This window comes from Glycine soja, chromosome 5 (genome assembly GCF_004193775.1).
Source record: "Glycine soja cultivar W05 chromosome 5, ASM419377v2, whole genome shotgun sequence".
Taxonomy (NCBI): Eukaryota; Viridiplantae; Streptophyta; class Magnoliopsida; order Fabales; family Fabaceae; genus Glycine; species Glycine soja.
Genome location: NC_041006.1, coordinates 41,940,867 through 41,960,586, shown reverse-complemented (window position 1 = coordinate 41,960,586; position 19,720 = coordinate 41,940,867). Strand labels below are relative to the sequence as shown.

Sequence of the window (19,720 nt, the reverse complement as noted above, 5' to 3'; positions counted from 1 at the left end):
AATATAAGAAGGATGTATTATTTTATAAATATGAGAGTTGTCCTTAAAATAAGAATAATAGTTTATTGTTACATATCAAGATAAGATGATGTGATTAATTATCGGGATGAGTTATGTAATTAACACTGAATTATCTGTCTTATATAAGGAACCTCTTAAAAAATAAAAGATATGAGATAACTTTTATTGGTATAAAGATATAGAGATATTAAATTATTTAAAATAAAATTTTTCTTTTTTTATTTGAAAAAGACTCAAATTCATATCTCCTTAACATAAGTATATAATTGAGACAAATTATACTTAACAAAAACTAAAAAAATTTAAGCCTAAAATGTGAAAAGTAAAAAAATAATTTATTCTTTAGTCTTCACACTATTAAAAAAAAAATGCGCATTCGGGCATACAAATCTACTTTTCTCTATTTATTATTGTTATTATTGTTGTATATTATATATTTTGAATACAAAATAATCCTAAAAACTATTAATTTTAATTGAAGCTTTAGATAAAATTAATGAAGACCATGTCAAAAATGGCAGAGAACCCATTCACCATTGCTATGATCATTGTAAAATTGTAACATTGAGAACCGACTATGTCCCCGCTGGGAGCGGAGAATGGGAATGAGACAAAAAATAACCCCATCAAGAAGCAGGGAAGGAAAACAGGATAAGATTCGGGACGGAAGGGTGGGAGTACTCCCTGCAGGTGCCATGCCTAGAGGGGGATGTTGTTGTCTCTCTCATTCCTCTAGTGCGTACATAGGGTCCTTTCTCTCTCTCTAATTTTAGCTCTTTTTCATCTGAAATGGGATGGAAGTCAAAGCTTTCATTGCATTTCATTCACCGGAAACAAATGGAAACTTTAGACAAAACATGCCACCCCAGGTAGGCGGAGAGGGAGTTTCATGAACAAGGTTGTTCCGCTGACGCTTGTCGTTCTCTCATGACCTACTTTGTAAACATAGAAAAGTGCTTTTCGTTTTTATTTGGAAGAAACAACCGAGTAAAAAAATAAAAGAAGAAGAAAGAAACATGTGGAAAGCTTAGATTAATTCATAAAAATCAAACGGCTATAACATTTTTAATTGCACTTACAGTTGCCTCAGAAACAAGAAATGATTCGTGCCCTTATCTAACTTCTGAACAATTTCTATATAATTATAGATCATAGATAACAAAATTTACATTTTTACTATACGAGTTTCATTAAAAATTTATTTAATAATTAAACGGCTATAACTTTTTTAATTGGACGTACAGTTCCCTCAAATACGGGAAAGGATTCGTGTCTCTCTAACTTCTGGACTGATTATATATAATTATAGATTATAGATTATAAATATCAGATTTACATTTTTACTATATGAATTTCATTAAAAATTAATTTAATAATTCCTACACTCACTTTATATATGATTTCTTGTATCTGAAAAACACGACGTTACTTTATTTTAGCACTATTTTAAAAAAATATGAAATTACTTTGACAAAATTCAAACTCAATCACACTATTTTATTTTGGTAACAAAATCTGCATTTATTATTTTATTTCCTAGAAAAGAAAAGGAAATTAGTTAATTAATTAATGATTAAAAACAGCGGTGGATGAGATGAGGATGTCATTCCCGTAGTTATTTTTGAAGACGAAGGTTGAATGTGAAAAAGCAAAGAAGCGTTAGCGAACTGAACAGTGTAAAATAAATTAAGAGGAACCCTCGATTTGTGCTTTTCAATTTTCTGCCCCTTCTCTTGCGTTGCGTTGATTTGATTAATACTATCAACTAAGCCCTTGTAAGTACACATTTCTTCCTCTAGGGTTTTATTTTTTTCGCGGCCTTTCTGTTAAATTTTTTACTTGAACTTATTTTCGCTGCTCATAAGTAAACGGATACTATGCATTCATTTAGAATACATGTATGCATGTTTTTTTGAAATTTATTTGTAATGATTCGTGTTATGTAGTTCTGTTTGCAATCTGGAGCTATGAGTTCGTCTTCGGCAGATGTTTTTCCAGCAATTCAGGTAATAATAATGCCTTTGTATGTCTTCAGTTGATGTTTCCCTCCCTTTTATTCGCTCATGAAATTTTCTCTATGTTGAGCCTAACACAATCTGGATTTTGTGAGAAAGCCTATGGTAGTGCTGTGCTACAAAGTTTATAACATTATGGATCCTCATTACTTTAAATATAGATTATTATATGTGTGCTACAAAGTTTATAGCATTAAGCCTATGGTTTGCCATTTGATATGAAGTTAATGGTAATTTTTTTTTTTTTTTGAATTCGATGAATGAAGTCAAAGAGATCTGGGATCAAAGTGTTAGGGTTTTTTCATTGTGTTTTCCCCCCTGTTTTTTCATTGGATGAAATATATATTGACAGGAAGTTATGCTGGAGTTCCGTGCTGGCAAAATGTTTCTTGAGGAAAAAAGGGTTGTTCCCGATACACGGAAAGGACTTGTTCGAATTGCTAGGGTATGGTTTACTTGCATATCTAATACTTTATTATTCATTGTGTTTTAAACCCACGACTGCAACTGGATTTTTAAAGTGTTTGCTTCTGTTTCAGGGTGAGGAGGGATTAGTACATTTTCAGTGGCTTGATCGCACACAAAATGTTGTTGAAGATGTATCCTTTGTTTTCCCTCCTCAATTTTGTACACTTGGTCATCATCATTTAAGTGGATGCACAATTAGGTTCCTTCCTTTTTGGTGCAAGTATTTTGTACTCTCTAGATTCTTTTGTTGTTATTCTCTTCAAGTGAATGTTTTCTGGTTTTGATTTGTGAGGCTGATTGAGTATTCTGATGAAATAGATATAAGAAAGTTCAGGGGTTGAATTTCTGACAGAAGAAACCTAAGGCTTTAAGAAACTGTTGGAGAAGATTGCTCTGACCTAGGTATTATAATAATAAGTAGAAAAAGTTTAATAAATTGCAGACACTGCTGCTAGAAGCAAATTCACCAAATGATGGTAGTAAGTGGTCCACAATTGTAACTAAGCCAATTTCATTTTGTGGAAACAGTGATGGATAACTGAAGTCAAGAGATTGAGCTGTGAACTTATAATCCTAGTTTTTTTTTTGGGTGAATATTTATCTGAGTTTGTTCTTAATGAAATAATCCAAAGTCTATTTTTTTGGTCTTAATCCTCCGGTTCATCAGGGGAAAGGGACCCCAACTTATCCGGAGTTTGGCCAAGAAGGTAAGTAATCCAAAGTTCATTTCATCCAGTGTAGGAGGTACGGGAGTTTTCATTTATTCTACATGTTTAATTCAAAGTGCAATTTGATTATTATTCTCAAATTTAATGTCTTCTGAGTTGTTCTTCCTGCTCCTTTCTGAGCATTATTCTGCTGATTATCTTTATTTTTATACCATATCACAATCATAATGATATTTGAAATGTTATGTTGCTTCCCGCTGGATTTATCTAGATTTTTCTTGACCCAAGCTAACACAGGATCAGATAATATTTCCCAATGAGGCTATTTTTGAGAAGGTTTCATTGCTTTTCTCTCAATCATTTTGGTTATACTATTTGTTTGATGATTCTTACAGCTCTAATTCTTGGTTGTGTAGGTTAATCAAACATCTGGAAGGGTTTACATACTGAAGTTTAATAGCGATGACAGGAAGTTCTTCTTCTGGATGCAGGTTGGTCTTATTACTCATTTCCTCTGATCTCCTAAGTGCTTACCTGTATGATTAGTTCTTACATTAATACATGATCCTTCATTGTGTCTAGGAATCAAATGCTGATGGTGATTCACAACTGTGTAGCTCAGTGAATGATTACATTAATAGACCATTAGGTAAGATGCTTCCTCTTGGTAGCTTAAGCCTTATTTCACTGGATAGTCCTGCTATTCTGCTTAAACGTCATTGTTAAATAGGTTTTTGTTCCTAATAAAAATGAAAGGAAAGTAGTCATGATAACATTTGTCTATGTCAAATTTTAAATAGTTCTAGAAAATATTAGAGTTTGCTTTCACTTTGTATTGATTTTTGGATCTGAGAAATTTAATACATTGGAAACCACTTCTTTTCAAGAAGTATACATATTTCTTTGTAATTCAACTCTATTATTGACAAAAGTTTTCAGAATACATGAAAACCATTGAATGTGTTTCAAATGACTCTTAGTTTTTATCACGGTTATAGGTACAGGTGCTTGTACCTGTACAGGTATGGGTATGGGATACAACAAAATTTCTACATACTTGGGGATCATTACCGCAGGGTGTTTTATAAAAAATATAAAAACATGTATAAAAGGATTAAATTATTAATTAAGTCAGCAAAATTATCTAAGGGTATGTACCCAGTATGGCTACAACTAATATTTAGAAGTATCCATGTGTCACAGACACTTCAATAGATTGATGTTTCTGTTTAGTATTCTGTTATTGTTTTATGGGAATATATAACACTAAAGCATTTTACAGTTGTTTATTGTTTGGGTTGTTTGATCCTTTTGATTAAGGTGACTCATATTTTCTCGTTATTGGAGCTATTATTACAAGACCAAGTAGTCTGAGTTGGCTCCATATTATCTTACATGTAGTCATATACATAGTTGGGTGAATCTTAAATTTCATCCGTCCACTGGATAATAGGTGAACCCAAATATTATGGTTATTAATTATATATGTAGAGGGTGCCCTCTAGCTATTGAACACTACTGAAATTTTTTTAAGTTGGCACCCTTTTATTTGGTTTTGATTCCTAGATGTGGTTGAGTTCTACAGTCGTTTCAGAGTGACATGGGCAAATAGCCAAATTTATAACATACTTCAAACTTTTATCTCTTGAAATAAAAGACAACTATATACTGATTAACAGAGTTGCTTGGTGAAGAGGAGCCTGATGGATCCCTTCCACTTCAAATTTCTGAAGATATGACAGAGGATGACATCTCGTCCAGGTACTGATGTATTTTGGATATTCAAATGTTTGCCGATGCTATGACTTGCAAAATTAATGAGTTTTGTTTCTTTGTTTTTTGTAATCTTGTAATTGATGAAAGGTAATTTGCACTTCTTGTAGATGAAATTCTGGTAAAGTTTCAATCAAAGTGGAAAATAATGCATGTTCATGCATTTTCTGTGTTTATTCAATCTTTCAGATCTTCTCACTCTGTACTGTCTATCTTATTTACTTCCCATTTTTTACCCATTTGCTAGATACCTCCATTCTGTTAGAGATTGTGCACTGGCCAAATCTGATATGGGTGGTTTTGCCTGTAGAATTCAGTGCGTATCCTCTTCTTTTTAGAAGGATTTATATCCTTTTTGTGCTAGACCGATTGATTCAAAACAGAGCTACCCAATCATGGCTATGAATTTTGTACCCTTGCCTTTTGCAAGTTCAATGAATTAGTTGAAAAGAGAATCATCATTACTCTGGATCTTAGAACCAACATCAAGTAGATTGGGTGTGCATGTAATATATGCTGTAGCAAATGGTTCTTTAGTGAAGAGAAAGAAAGTATAGGCCTGAAAAGGTCATGTCTTAAACTACTAAACTTTTCATTAGCAAATTGTCTCATCTCAGCCAGCCAATGTTTTAAGTACTAAATGACACATGGCTTCATATTCATCTCACTGCTAAATATCTTCAATTTTTCTTTTCTAAACATGAAATGATGTTATTTAAGGTTGTAGTGAGTTGCGACCGATCTTCCTTTGAGATTTGGTTCCTCTAAAATGAAGGTTGCATTTTATATAGGGTAAAATGTAGAGTTATGACCATTAATTGGAAAATAAATAGTTGGGATTGTGATTAAATACAAACATATGTATAACAAACTATGAAGTTGTTAAAATCTCAATTCTTTATATTTTATTTGGTGTGTTCATGCATCTAGGGAGGTGGGTTTGTTATCAAAGGACCCTTCTTATTGCTTTCTCTTATCTATGGCCAACTGGACACTAAATGTATTGAATTTTGTTGTTAAAAAGAGCTGCAAACTTAGGTATCCCAAACTTGGGTGTGGAAGCAACTAGTGATGTAACATCTTCTGGTCCGGTTAAATTGGAAGATCTCCAAAGAATATTGAGTAACATTGGACCTGCAGGTAATAAGTTCAATTGAAAGAGATAATCTTTTATGTACTTTTTAATTGTTGAGATGTAACCTGTTATTTTTCTGATGATGTTTGCAGATAGTATTGTTGATCCTGATGGAGGTAATCATTTGATACTATATTCCATTCCTGATTATCTATGAACACAATAATAAAGATGTGTGTCAACAGATAATATTGCATGCTATTACATTCAAAGTTCAAACTAGAGACTGTATAGGCCATACTGAAGTACATTTTTCACAATGACGATGACGGGGAAATACATGTCAATTAACCAGGATATGAAATTTTATCTGCTTAGTGATGAGTAATAATGTTTGGTTCACCACTGGAGTGATAGTTTTTTTGGGGTGCAGGGGGAGTCATTGTCTAATATGTGGGTGCATTATTATAATATCCAAGCATGTTTATTGCTAGTTTCATTGCTGGTATCATGCTTTTTGATTTTCATTGTATTCTTTGAAAACTTAAGCCATCCACATACAAAACTGTCTCATGATGAGGTGGAATAAGTTAGATTTTTTTTCATCTTATTTTGGGGCAACATGTTCATAAAATATAAATCTACATTGACAATTTTCTTGTATTTTTTTATTAGGCTTGGGACTCGGAGATATATTGAAGCCTGATCTAATAATGCCATTGATGGACATGTTACCTTTGGAGCAGCGTTTAGCTCCCTACTTACCTGAGGTATATGTCAATGTGGAGATTAAGTTTTAGTATTCTTTCATTTACAGATTCATGCAATATTCTTTGATGTAGGGTAAATGGTCTCCAGAAGAGATATTGGAGTTGTTGCAGAGCCCACCTTTCCGTCAGCAAGTAGATTCGTTTACTTATGTGAGAATGCAGTGCCTCACTACTCTTATTTAACATTTCTTTTCAAAATATACTTAATAAAGGTTTTTATGTATTTATTTATTGCTATAGGTACTTCGAACGGGACAGATAGACTTGTCTCAATTTGGAATTGATCCAAGTAAATGTGAGTAGTACTTTCTTAGTCTTTAGTCTACCCCAAGTATTATTGAGTTCTATACTAGTGTTTTTAATGCCCACAGTAGTTGTTTCTTCTCTCATCTAGCTTGTTGTATGACATCTAGCTTGTTGTATAATGGATGCTGATGTTTTTTTCCCTTTATTCCCTTTTTCTATTTGGTTTGTTAGGGGTTTCAGTACAAAAAAATTTCGCAAGTTTGGAGTGGGTGGTATAGTGGGAAAAGGGAATTATCCTTTTAGGGTTTAAACGTCTGATGCATGGTAGTCTCATATGAAATTGGTATTTTTACTATTTCATGTGTTTCTGGAAAGGACACAAAATGACAAAAAATGTTAGAAACTATTATCAGATTATTGGTTTGATGATTTAATATTGACTTTTTTTTTCTTTCTTGGCAGACAAGTTCACAGTTTTGTCTTTTCTTGAGGCTCTTGAGGATTCTGTTTCCAAGTCGGTTGAGTCTGAAGAGGCTAGGCAAGATGATCAGGATTTGAGATCTCAATCTTGTAACCGTCATGACCCAATGGATGAATCTCAGTAGCGTGGTTCGTTCAGCATTGTTCTTTTTTCTATAGATACAAGAAACATCTCATGTTTTTATTTTTATTTTTATTTTATCCGACACATTTTCTGCTTGAAAAAGGAAATTTAAAATGCAGTGAGAAAAAAGTACAAATATTATTTGAGATCTTTTAAGGTTATACGTTGAATTATTGATCAATAAAGGCCAAGCCATTTGTTTCCCTTTCCTTCAAAATGTTTATAATTTATAATCTCTATAATAACCAATGCTTCTCATTAGGTTATTGCTCAAAGTGCATTGAGTCACATAATGAGTTTCGATTGATGATGCATTTTGGTGCATAAACTTGGAAAAATGTTTTCGTTATATCTGAATTGCGTATAAGCAACTTGGTGCCTGTATTTAACTATTTTGTTTTTGTTTTTGTTTTCGTTGGAATCGAATATAATTCGATTTTGGAAAAGTTAACAGAGAAGTGTTGAAACGCGGTTGTCATTAAAAAAAATGTGGAAATTGAAATGGTCTAATTTTGAGCACTTGGGATTGGTCTCTGCATTTGAAAAATTTGCAGAAAACCAAGATGAATGCAAATCAGTCACTCCATACAACCATTATTTCGCGATCAGTATACTTGAAAGCGTTGAGCAAGGTTGCCGAAGCCCGAGAAGTAGGTTACAGATGATCACATTCATCAATGACTTTTAAATGACCTATAAGTATAACGTTTAATTAAACTTTTAAAACAATTAAGTATAAACTAACTTAAACTAAAATGTTATATGTGAGTTCGTTAACAATTCGTGTAATCTATTAACATCCTCACTATTGATTAGACGCACAAGATGCTTAATTGAATGCATACCGAATGCAGAAAGTAGTTTAAAGAATGTTTTACAATAACTCTGTTGAATACTCCAATAAACAGCAACTCAAAATTGGAATAAAAAACAACAGAGAATGCTTAAGCCACATAATTGCCTTCGCCAATTCTGCTCAAAGCAAACACACATCTGGAAACACCGACCGGATCCACCTGTTAACATTTTGTACAAATTTTAATTGCCATCCACATTGGTGAAACTTCAACTTCTGGAAGAAGACTTATCTCGGGCACAAACATAGGTGAAGGAACTACATAAATTAGAGTCTTTTGAAGGCTGGCTTCAGCTTTTTTCTTTTCTCACCAACCTTTGCTCCTGTAAACCTCGTCGTCATTTGTAGTTTGGTTTTAGCCCTAAGTTGGAGTGCCATTGCTGCCCTTAGGAACCTCATAAAGGGTTATACTGGTATCGCCAGTTTGAAGCATTTGATCTTCCTCATTTTCCCCCTTTGACTGAAAGTTTTCGAGAATTTCAACAACCTGGCTCATTAGTGGTCTACCTTTCGGGTTTTGGCTAAGACACTGGTATGCTAAATGGGCCACCTTCAATGCCGTTTTACTTGAATATTGCCCCTCTAGTTTTGGGTCTAGAATTTTCAAAAGCTTTTTGTTATGATTCAGTAGTGGACGGGCCCACTCAACCAAGTTGTGCTCTCGGCTGGGCCTGCTCTTGTCTAATGCTCTTCTACCAATAAGCATTTCAAGCAGCACCACCCCAAAACCATACACATCACTTCTAGCTGTCAAATGCCCTGATCATAATGACAATCCGGTTAGTTAACAGATGTAATCACTCATACGTAACTGTTAACATAGTGGCTTGATCATCAGTTTAAGATTGAAAGGACTATCAACAAGAATAAATGTAGGTTTCCTACACCATAAATAGTTAATATATACCAAAAGTTAGAAATAAAAAAGGACAGTCAAGTGCACAGGGCTTACACTTGTTAGGTTCACAAGGCAGCAACCTTGTTGCCAAGGGTCACCCCCTCACACTCTGAATGAACGAAATAAAGCACTAAATATGTTTTTAGTTCTTACATACAAATAAGATAAAATTGTTTCTAGTCCCTCAAAAATCAATCTGTCTACTTTTTGGTCCCTTATTTATAAAAATGTCATGTGATTCTTGTCTTTCATAAATAATTGTCTACTTTTGGTTTCTCATGTATGGAAAAATAGGGATAACAAATGACACATTTCCATGAGGGACCAAAAGGAAACAATTTATTTATTAAAGACTAAAAAATATATTTAATCCTAATATTTATTACGTCTCCGAGTACTTGGTGGAATGCTACTTCCACCTTTTCACTTATCATTAAAATGCTTATCTAGATAAAGAAAAATGGAATCCAAAAGCAGAACTTATGATATATTATGACCTCAAAGAAAAAAAGTTCACATATCACACATAAATATCATACCAATTCTAAATTTCTAATTTGTCATTAAACTCCAACCACGGACAGAAATCTAGAATATAGGAATTGACATACTTGTTTCTAATATGTCGAATATGTTAATGCAATACATGCAGGCTTTCATTTCCAACAACATGCAGAAAACGGCTCAGCATGTCTAATAACAGTTGTTTATGTCAATTCACAATTGTGTAAATTACATAAAAAAAAAAGAGAATTGCACTTTTTTTATCATTTATGATAAATCCATATTTCTGAGAAATTAGAAAAATGAAAGGAAAAAAATCAGCATCAATAGCTTTGAGTAACTCACCAGTCATGACATACTCAGGAGCAGCATATCCATATGTGCCCATTACTCGTGTTGAAACATGGGTTTGGTCCCCCATCGGACCATCCTTTGCAAGGCCAAAGTCTGAAAGCTTCGCGTTGAAATCCTGCTGGTTTATATACCTTTATTATATAGCAGAAATCTAGGTTTATATACCTTAATTAAATTCACTTGTTTTATAGAGGCACACAAGTACACATTTTTATAAAATCAAGGCCTGTTTTTCTACTTTACTCTTTTCAAATTTTCTTTTTAGAAAAGGAAAATACTTTGTCGGAAGATTTCCAATGAGATTATGACAGTCTTTATCAAATCAGCAAAATAATAAATTTTGCTAGAAAAGGAAAATAGAGAAATAAGCAGCTGAGGATAAGAATCCTCCAAAAAGAATCAAGAAAATACAAACCACGCATTGAAACAAAGACATATCAACTAAGCAACGGTCATCCATCTCTCTGCATTATGGCTATTGAAACTTGAAACCCCTCTAAAGAAACCATTAACTGAGCACCATAAAGATGTTAAAATAAAATTTTATACCAGGTCTTTTTAAAATTCTTGGTAGTAAGTCAGGTTGAATAGTTAGGAAAGATATTTATGGAAGATCAAAGCAGTTTCTTTTTCCTTTCAAATTTTGCAGAAGCAAAAAATAACTACTAATGTTTAAACAAAAGAAGCTCGCTTTGAGAAAGCTACAAATCTGTCTCTAGTAAAAAGCTGATAACAAAAACTTAGTTTTCCAGAATACGATAGAAGACAACAAACCGCATCTAGCAAGATATTTGAAGTCTTGAAATCACGATATATAATAGGCCTTTCTGCACCATGAAGAAAAGCGAGTCCCCTTGCAGCATGTAAAGCAATCTTCATTCTTTTTGACCAAGTCAATGTTGAGCCCACTCCTAGCATCAATAAACAATGTGATGGTTAGGATGGTAAAGTAGAGACAATTTCCTTACCAGTTTTTTTCTTTTTAGTTTTTAGATACATTGGCCTATGCAATGCACTTAAGGAATTAAATGGTAAGAATAAAGAGTTTATTCAAGGTTTCCATGTCAAAAGGAAGCTTTGACGAAAGATGGGACACTCATTACATGAATTGATGACATGACTGGGAGCTTTATTTGATTAGATTTAATTACTCATTTATCCTTTTTAATTCTTATAGTTAATAAGTAGATTTTTTAGTCCTAAAATTTACATTTTAATTTTCAAGAGCTTCTTGCCATTAAATTTTTTTAACTAACGAACTTAAAAAAATTTAACGACATGAACCTTTTAAAAATTAAAATATATACTTGAAAAACTAAAAAATTCACTTAATAAATTTCAGGATTAAAATATCCATTTATTAACTATAAGAACTAAAAGAAATAAATTTAAAAATTATAAAGGACTAAATGAATAATTAAACCATTTAATTACTAGCAAGTTAAATTTAAAAAAGAACATTTACAAATGGATAAGTTTTTTCAACATTTTGTTTGGTCATATAACTAACCCATCATGCTAAAAGCCATATAGAAGACATATGCAAAAGGCCAAATACTCCAGTATCATGCACAAGGTTAAAGGATAATATACTAAAGGCGTTAACAAATTTGGGACCTTCGGTGCCCCCAAGCAAACTACATTTGAGAAACAGCCACCTACATAAAAGGGAGAGATGGGCAGAGAGGGAGGACAGGAAGGTGGAGTACACTGTACACCATTTTGAAGCTCAAAGAAGGCTTCCTGCCTCCAATCCAGAAGTTGAGCTAGTCTTTCAGATAAATAGATAAATATGTAGGCCTTAGTAAATAACATGATAAGGTACAAACCCAATTACATATAACATTGGTTATGAGAATAATCTGATTCCTGTACATATAACCTTGGTCCAATTTAAAAATTCAAAATTAGATACATTTGCAAATTTCATGCAAAGCTTACTGCGAAAAAGATGTTTCTCCAAGCTCCCACTTGCCATGTATTCATAGACCAATAACCGGTGGTCGTCCTCACAGCAATATCCAATGAGCTTCACCAGATTTGGGTGACTGAATTGACCTAAATAGTTAACTTCCGCCTGCAAAGGAAACAAAACCATGCAGCTAAGTTCGGTCCTGTCTACTTTTCACTTGCATAAACTCCTTTCCACTCTAACTGTCTATTCTCATTGTTCAAACACCAAATCAAATTCAACAAATAGAATGCTCAACAACAAATGATCCATTATTTCCTCTTCTCAACTCCTGACTGTATATCTGTACACCATTTGTTTTCGTACATTAACGGGAAACCAAACAATCATACAATACCTACCTTACATAATATGTTGGGAATATTTAGCTACCATGTTCTCAGAAACAATTTAGATAGAATAATGATAAATCATAAATGTACCGCTGAGATTCTCTACCCAGTTTCTACCCATCACACTAGGTTAACCCATGCTAATATGGTTAAACAGTGGTTAATAAAAAATAGAAGTAATTGTATACAATTATCAATTTGTACTTGCGGCACAAATGGTTAAAATGTCTTAAGATTATAGAAATGTCTAATGGTGATTAACTTTATCTCACAGGAAGTTAAGAGTAAATGAACGTGTCTATATAATTATCACTGTGTACTTGCATCACTAATGGTTAAATATGTCTTACAAGTGTTTAATAGTTTCATGAGATTATTAAGATGTACTTATAACGGTGAATTAACTTTACCTAACAAGTGGTTAATAATAAATGAATGTGCGCACACAATTATCGATATGTACTTATGGCATTAGTAAAGTCAAGGCAAATGCTAACCAGTAAAGGGACTGGTTAAGTAACTTAAAAGTATAAATGATTTTATTGGGTGGCGAAAAATTACACTCTTCATTGTTTGTTTTTTTATTTTTACTTTTGTATGATTTTCACAATAAATAATTTCTTTTTTTTTAATTCTTTAACTAATATTTTATAATTAAATATACATCAGAGGTGATTAATATGTCACGACCTCATTAGTTAAAATGTCCAATGGCAGTTAACTGTGCATTAAAATGAGTTGGATGTTACAAGAGAAGTAGGGAAAAGTGAGTTACGTACGAGCCATTCCCTATCGCCTTGAAATCCTTCGCGATTAAGTTCCTTAATGGCGACTTCAGTGGACTTGTAACCCGACCTCACGCTATGGTCTATGACGCCTTTATATACAACTCCGAAGCCTCCTTCTCCCAAGATGAAATCGGGCCGAAAGTGCTTCGTCGCGAGCCTAAGCTCCTCGTAGGTAAAAATATCCACATTGCTGTATCCAGCACCTTCGCGGAGATCTTTGATGTTCATGGAAGCCAATGGAGCGCCAGATTCATGACCTACTGATCAAATTTTCATACGACGACTAACGTTAATCGATGAATGCAAAGAAAACGGTTCGGATCGAATCGGAAATTGAAGTTACCTGCAGGTTTAGGCTTCGCGTTGGAATCGGAGATGGAAAGGTGGTTTTGGTCTTCAATGCTAAAGCAAATCCCCATGAATCTGGATCTAAATCGAAACCGCGTTCACATTCGCATTCGCATACAGTTACATTATGTGGCGGTGGATTTGAGATGGTTCGTCGGAAAATGGAACCAACTCCCCAGGAATTGGAATTGCAAGTTGAATTTGAAGAAAGAAAGAGAGAGATAAAGGTTTGACTGAAACGAGTGAATAATGATTCAAAGTTCAATGGCGTTGGGTTCACCGATGGGCGTAGAAAGCGCCAAACTAAGGGCTCTAATCTTCTTTCGTTTTGGTCCCTTCTCTGTTGCACAAAATACCCCCAAACTCTACACTATTTTCATCCTTGCCATTTCCGTCACGCATGCTAGCATCAGTTTTTTTTTTTTTTAATGATCAATTTTGTCCCTCCACTCTATAAATATAATTTCATTCTTGTACCGTAAAAATAATTAATTTAGTTCACAATTCCATAATTATACCGAGAATTTAGTTATACTATTAATTTTTCTATATTTTTGTTAATATTTAGTGTGAATGTAGGATGTCCTCGATGACATAATAAATCTACGTGTGTAAGAAATGTTCTTCGTCAACTAACGATAAGGTAAAAAAAACATATACTTCATTTGACAATTTGATCTAGACATACTTGATCTAGTACATGGCTTTAACTTTCATTACGTGAATTTGTCATGTTGTCTTTCACGTGCTATGTCATCGAACACATTAATGGAAACAAAGTAAACTTGATGGTATGGTTAAATTGTTAGTACATTAGCAAAATTGTGAACTACATTAATCATTTTCATAATATAATGACTAAATTGATCGTGAGGGTAAAGTCTTGGGATGAAATTGATCATTTATTCTTTTTTTCAAGCAAATGTTGATCGAATCGATAATAAATAAACTCATGTTGTATAAGGACACGAGTTTAATTCCATTGTCAATGAGTGTGTAACTCATCTAAACTTTTGATGCAACAAAAACAAAATTTATTTTTTGTTTGGTTAAATTAATGCGTAAATTTGACAACTTTAAATTAATTTTTTGAATTATTTTTTTTAATCTTATCTTATTTTTAATTGAATCTTTTCATCTATCCATCATTATGGAAAATTAACTTCAGAGACCTCAAATCATACCCAATATTGCCACATATGTCAATCTACGTTAAGTATTCTCACATTTTCAAATCAATTTTCTCACTTCTCCAAATTAATATTCTCTTATTTATAGGGTCCATATTTTCAATTATCATATCTGGATGTCCATTTAACTCAACTATTATTTTACAAGTCTTTAAAAACTTCACCTTGCAACAACTTTGTTGCAAACTCAAACAACTAATTTAGATGGTTAATTTTTTCTAACAATGCTTAGATGAAAGAATTCAATTAAAAATAAATATGAATCCAATGACCAAATAAAAAACAATTCAAAGACCAAATTAAAAATTATCAAACGATTCAAACACGTATAATTTCAAAAATCATTGCTTAAAATTAATATTTTTCCATTATACAAAAAATATGATTGAATGAAAATATAATAAGTTTTACATGTATTTTAATTTTTCATTGATTAAATTATTTTTTAAAATCTTACATATAATTTTTTTAATTTGATTAATTTTTTGTTAACAAATTTAATTAATATTTTTTTCCATCTACTTATACGTGTAAATACCATACAATGTCTGGGGTACCTATAGATTAACCGTGAACGGAATATGTTTTTTTTCGTAAATACATATTTTCTCTTTTACTTTTTCTCAATTTATACTACTTTGCAATTTAATACCCAATATACACGGGACTTTTTCTCTCTTTTTTATTTTTTTTAATTTAAAATATTATAAAATATAAATATTATATTATACAATTTTTTTAATTGGTTTTAAAATTACTTATTTATTAAATTAAATTTTATAATTTTGTTTTTTAATTTTTTAAAAGAAAATGATATTATTAAATATAATTATTTTTGTTTTATTATTTAATTTACTTAACATATTTTTTAGGTGAATATTTTTATTTAAAATCTGAATTTTCTAATATAATTATTTTTAATATAATTATATTACTAAATATAATTAGTTTGTTTATGTGATTAGATTTAATTAAAAATAAGAAGACTTTTTATTTAACAACTCATTTATAGAAAAATTTAAGATGAAGATATATTAGGACAATTGTTTCTGTAATGATCATGTTATCGGCAAATTTCACATTTTTTTTCTACTTTTTCGTTCATTTATTTTTCGTCCATCTCATTAGGAATGCTAGTTGAAATAGGACGACGCTTTGTCATCCTCTTTCTCTTTGGATCATGACCCCACCCCACTTATTTCGTTCATATTCTTGCCAACATTCGGGTGACAACAAAAAATAATTGCTAATTAAATATCTTTAAAGATATTTTTAATATATTTTTATTATTAAAAATAGCTTATATTCAACCGTTATCGTATCTTTTACATATTTTAATATTTTCTTTTCATATCTGCAAGACATAAGTAATAAAAAAAATCAATTCTTATCAATTAAGCAAAAAATAACGGTTAAATAAATATTTTTAAAGATATTTTTATTTAAAGATATTTTCAATAAATATTTATAAAGATATTTTCAATATAGCAGTTATTATTCTTTGAAATTTTATATTTATGGTATAAGATAGATGTATCAATTATTTTTTATTGTATTTTTTAGTTTATTTTAATACTACTAACTAATTTTCTTATTTTTTAATTAACAAACATAACAAAAAGATATCAACAACACATAAATTTAACTATAAAAGTACATACAAAATAACTAAAAATATATATTCTAATTTTATCCAATTTTTTTATTTTTCTTTATTTGTATACTTTTTCTTTAAAAAAATAAAAAAAATATAAAATTTAATTTAATAAATAAGTAATTTTAAAACCAATTAAAAAAAATTATATAATATAATATTTATATTTTATAATATTTTAAATTAAAAAAATAAAAAGGAAAGAGAAAGTCCCAAGTAATATATATTGGGAATTAAATTGTAAAATAATGTAAATTAGAAAAAAATAAAAAAAGAGAAAGTATATTTAGGGGAAAAAAACCCATTAATTCACCTACATGACCAAATCTATATTAACAGAATTTAACATATTTAGAAGACAAGTTTTGAACTTATTTTAAAATAAAATCTTGAGCAACACATCTTTTCAAAATTATGCATACACGGACAGATATGATTTAAATAATCTATTTATTAAAACTATAATATATATATATATATTTAATGAAGTGAATAAACTCTTACAAAACTTATTTTACTTAAAATAAAGAATAATTATTTTCCAGACTAATAAATTTACTAGATGAGATATGATAAATACAAGTTTTATTAATAAATAGCAATATAAATCACCGAAAATAAATCAAATTAAAAGTGACAACATTTTTATTGTATCAAATAGTAAGATATGATTATTTCTCGTAAAAAGATAAATAAATATATAAATAATATAATTATAAGATATAAATTAAATTTTTTTTTCATAACTGATATTGTTCAATTGTAAATAATATATATATATATATATATATATATATATATATATTTATTTAAAAAATAAATACAAAAAAATTACATCATTGAATCAACGGATCGTCGGGTAAAGGTAGGGTCAAATCAGATCATATGCGCATTCAATCCAAATGCTTGGTGGTTTGGACTGATTGAATGTTCTGGTTCTTGAACCAATGAGTTGATCCAACATCTGAGTTGAATCTGATAATTATTATCTCCTATGTCTACCTAACATTCAAAAGGATAAAACACGATTAAAGTTGTTGCCATTGGCGTTTCCACGGAAGCTCTTAGCGTCGTATTGAGCATTAATAACCAGCTAATATTAATTCAATATACTGAAATTTACTTAATGAATTAATTTTTTAATAAATATTTTAATTTGTATAGATTAGAAGAAAAGAAGATAATTTTATTCAAATAAGATAAAATTAATATATCAGTATGAACAATAAAAATTTTCTTCTAATTATTTACCTACTATATACGTAATATTTAAGAAGTAAAAAAATATTAAAGTGAACAATTTTGAAAGTGAAATCTAGGTTTGCATTCTTCATAATTACTATTGACAATTTCCAAAGTTTGAAAATAATTTTTTTTTCTATTTATTTTACAAAACTTCAATCTTAGTAATTTCTCTTCAAATTTCTTTAGTTCTCTCATTTTTTTTGTCTTATCCTAATTTTTTTTTTTGTGTACAACTTTGACTATAATAACAATTAACTTGAGTTTTCATACATCTTTTTATGTCATGAAGACCGGATATGAAAAAAAGTTTTCATGCATTTACTCCAATCCTCCAACCCTAGTGGGTTCTCTTATATATTCTTATTATGATCATACATTAAGATTTGGATAAATAGTGATTTTTTTTTCTAAATATGTAATTTCCTGAAAAATGCGTATTTGAAAGATAAAAATATAAAATTTAGTCATCGAAAGTGTTAAAAGTGCGTCAAATATATTTGACTGTTAACTTCCATATGTCACCGTTAATAAAATAGCTTACATGGCACAGAGGGACGAATTTGTCACTGAAATGTTTGTTAATGTGATCATGTTGACTGGATTGGACGAAAGTATTAATAAAATATTATTTTTGAACGTAAATGTCAGTAATTTTTTGTTGGATGAAAATGTCAATATTTTTTTATTAGAGAAAAATGTCAGTAATTTTTTTGAACCTAAATGCCAGTACATTCCATTGGACCAAAATGCCAATAAATTATCATTATTGGATGAAAATGTTAGTAATTTTTTATTGGACTAATTTGTTAAACCTGAAATTTCGTTTAATTTAAAGGTAAAATATAATTTTAGAGTAAATTTTTGTCATTTTTTATCGTTACAAGCATAACATTACAATAACCACTTAAAAAATATATATTGACAAACATAATTTAAAATAAACATAATAATAACGATAATATTGATTTTCAGCCATAATTTATCTGTCACAATAGAAATTATACAAAATAAACATTATAATAGTCTACCAAAATAAACATTATAACAGTGTATCAATCATTATAATTTTTTTTTCAAATTATAATAATTACTCACAATCTACTATAAATAAAAGATAAATATATGACATATTTCACTTTTTCGAATCTTGACTATTTTATTAACGATGAATTGATGATGGTTGAAAGTTAATGACCAAGATATATTTGTCACACTTTTTACACTTTTGGAAACTAAATTTTATATTTTTTTTTTCAGAAACACATTTATCAGCGAATTATACATTCAGGAGACAAAAATGACTATTTATCCATTCCTATTTCCAAAGAGTGGGAAGAAAAAAAGTTAAGAAAATATTATATGACACATATGTTCCTATATTGATAATTAGAAATGATCACGTTGATAATCATCTCAATAAAAATTCGTCCATCAATATCATGTTGGCTATTTTATTAACGATGACAGACAAAAGTTAACGATCGAATATATTTGTCACATTTTTTACACTTTTGAGGACTAAATTTTATAATTTCATGTCTCAAGAACGTATTTATCAATAAATTACACATTTAAAAATAAAAAGTTTTTTTTAATACTTTCGCTTAAAGTCTCAGTTTTACGGAGAGCCTTACTTGATAAACTAGTCCTTACTCTTGCAAATTGGGAAAACTTGAATCAAACCTAAACCTACTTAAAACTTTATTTTCTTAATTATCATTTAGACATATATATGTCCATAGAATCAGATTTAATTTCCATACCTATTCCTCCCTTTTAACTTTTAAGGCTAGGTTTACTTTTATAAAAGATAAACTTTTTTTTGTTTTTTTCTGTTAAAGAAACAAACCGACAAGACAAACACTACAGTGAAAGTGGAAACCCCAAGTGTAATTACGAAGTTGATACAATATAGAAAGGTAAAATGCAAATTATCTCA

At 30.3% G+C, this 19,720-nt stretch overlaps 2 protein-coding genes across 4 annotated transcripts; one reads left to right on the top strand and one right to left on the bottom strand.

Moving 5' to 3' along the window:
* Positions 1-1,616: 1,616 nt before the first annotated feature.
* Positions 1,617-7,857, top strand: LOC114413492 (26S proteasome regulatory subunit RPN13-like). The gene is made up of 14 exons (XM_028377944.1): positions 1,617-1,796; positions 1,968-2,027; positions 2,389-2,481; positions 2,576-2,635; positions 3,470-3,508; positions 3,589-3,663; positions 3,755-3,821; positions 4,852-4,933; positions 5,970-6,085; positions 6,173-6,196; positions 6,696-6,790; positions 6,863-6,940; positions 7,031-7,085; positions 7,499-7,857. The coding sequence occupies exons 2-14, from the start codon at positions 1,989-1,991 to the stop codon at positions 7,639-7,641; spliced, it is 966 nt and encodes a 321-aa protein (XP_028233745.1). The 5' UTR covers positions 1,617-1,796; positions 1,968-1,988; the 3' UTR covers positions 7,642-7,857.
* A 556-nt stretch (positions 7,858-8,413) lies between these two features.
* Positions 8,414-14,080, bottom strand: LOC114413491 (probable serine/threonine-protein kinase PBL17). 3 transcript variants are annotated; one of them, XM_028377943.1, is made up of 6 exons: positions 13,688-14,080; positions 13,336-13,601; positions 12,194-12,329; positions 11,027-11,163; positions 10,244-10,370; positions 8,414-9,255 (listed from the first exon to the last, which is right to left on the bottom strand). In XM_028377943.1, the coding sequence occupies exons 1-6, from the start codon at positions 13,761-13,763 to the stop codon at positions 8,858-8,860; spliced, it is 1,140 nt and encodes a 379-aa protein (XP_028233744.1). In that variant the 5' UTR covers positions 13,764-14,080; the 3' UTR covers positions 8,414-8,857. The 3 variants fall into 3 exon arrangements, with proteins under 3 accessions (XP_028233744.1, XP_028233742.1, XP_028233743.1); XM_028377941.1 differs by having other exon boundaries at positions 13,336-13,604; positions 13,688-14,079; XM_028377942.1 differs by having other exon boundaries at positions 8,792-9,255; positions 10,244-10,367; positions 13,336-13,604; positions 13,688-14,077.
* Positions 14,081-19,720: the final 5,640 nt, after the last annotated feature.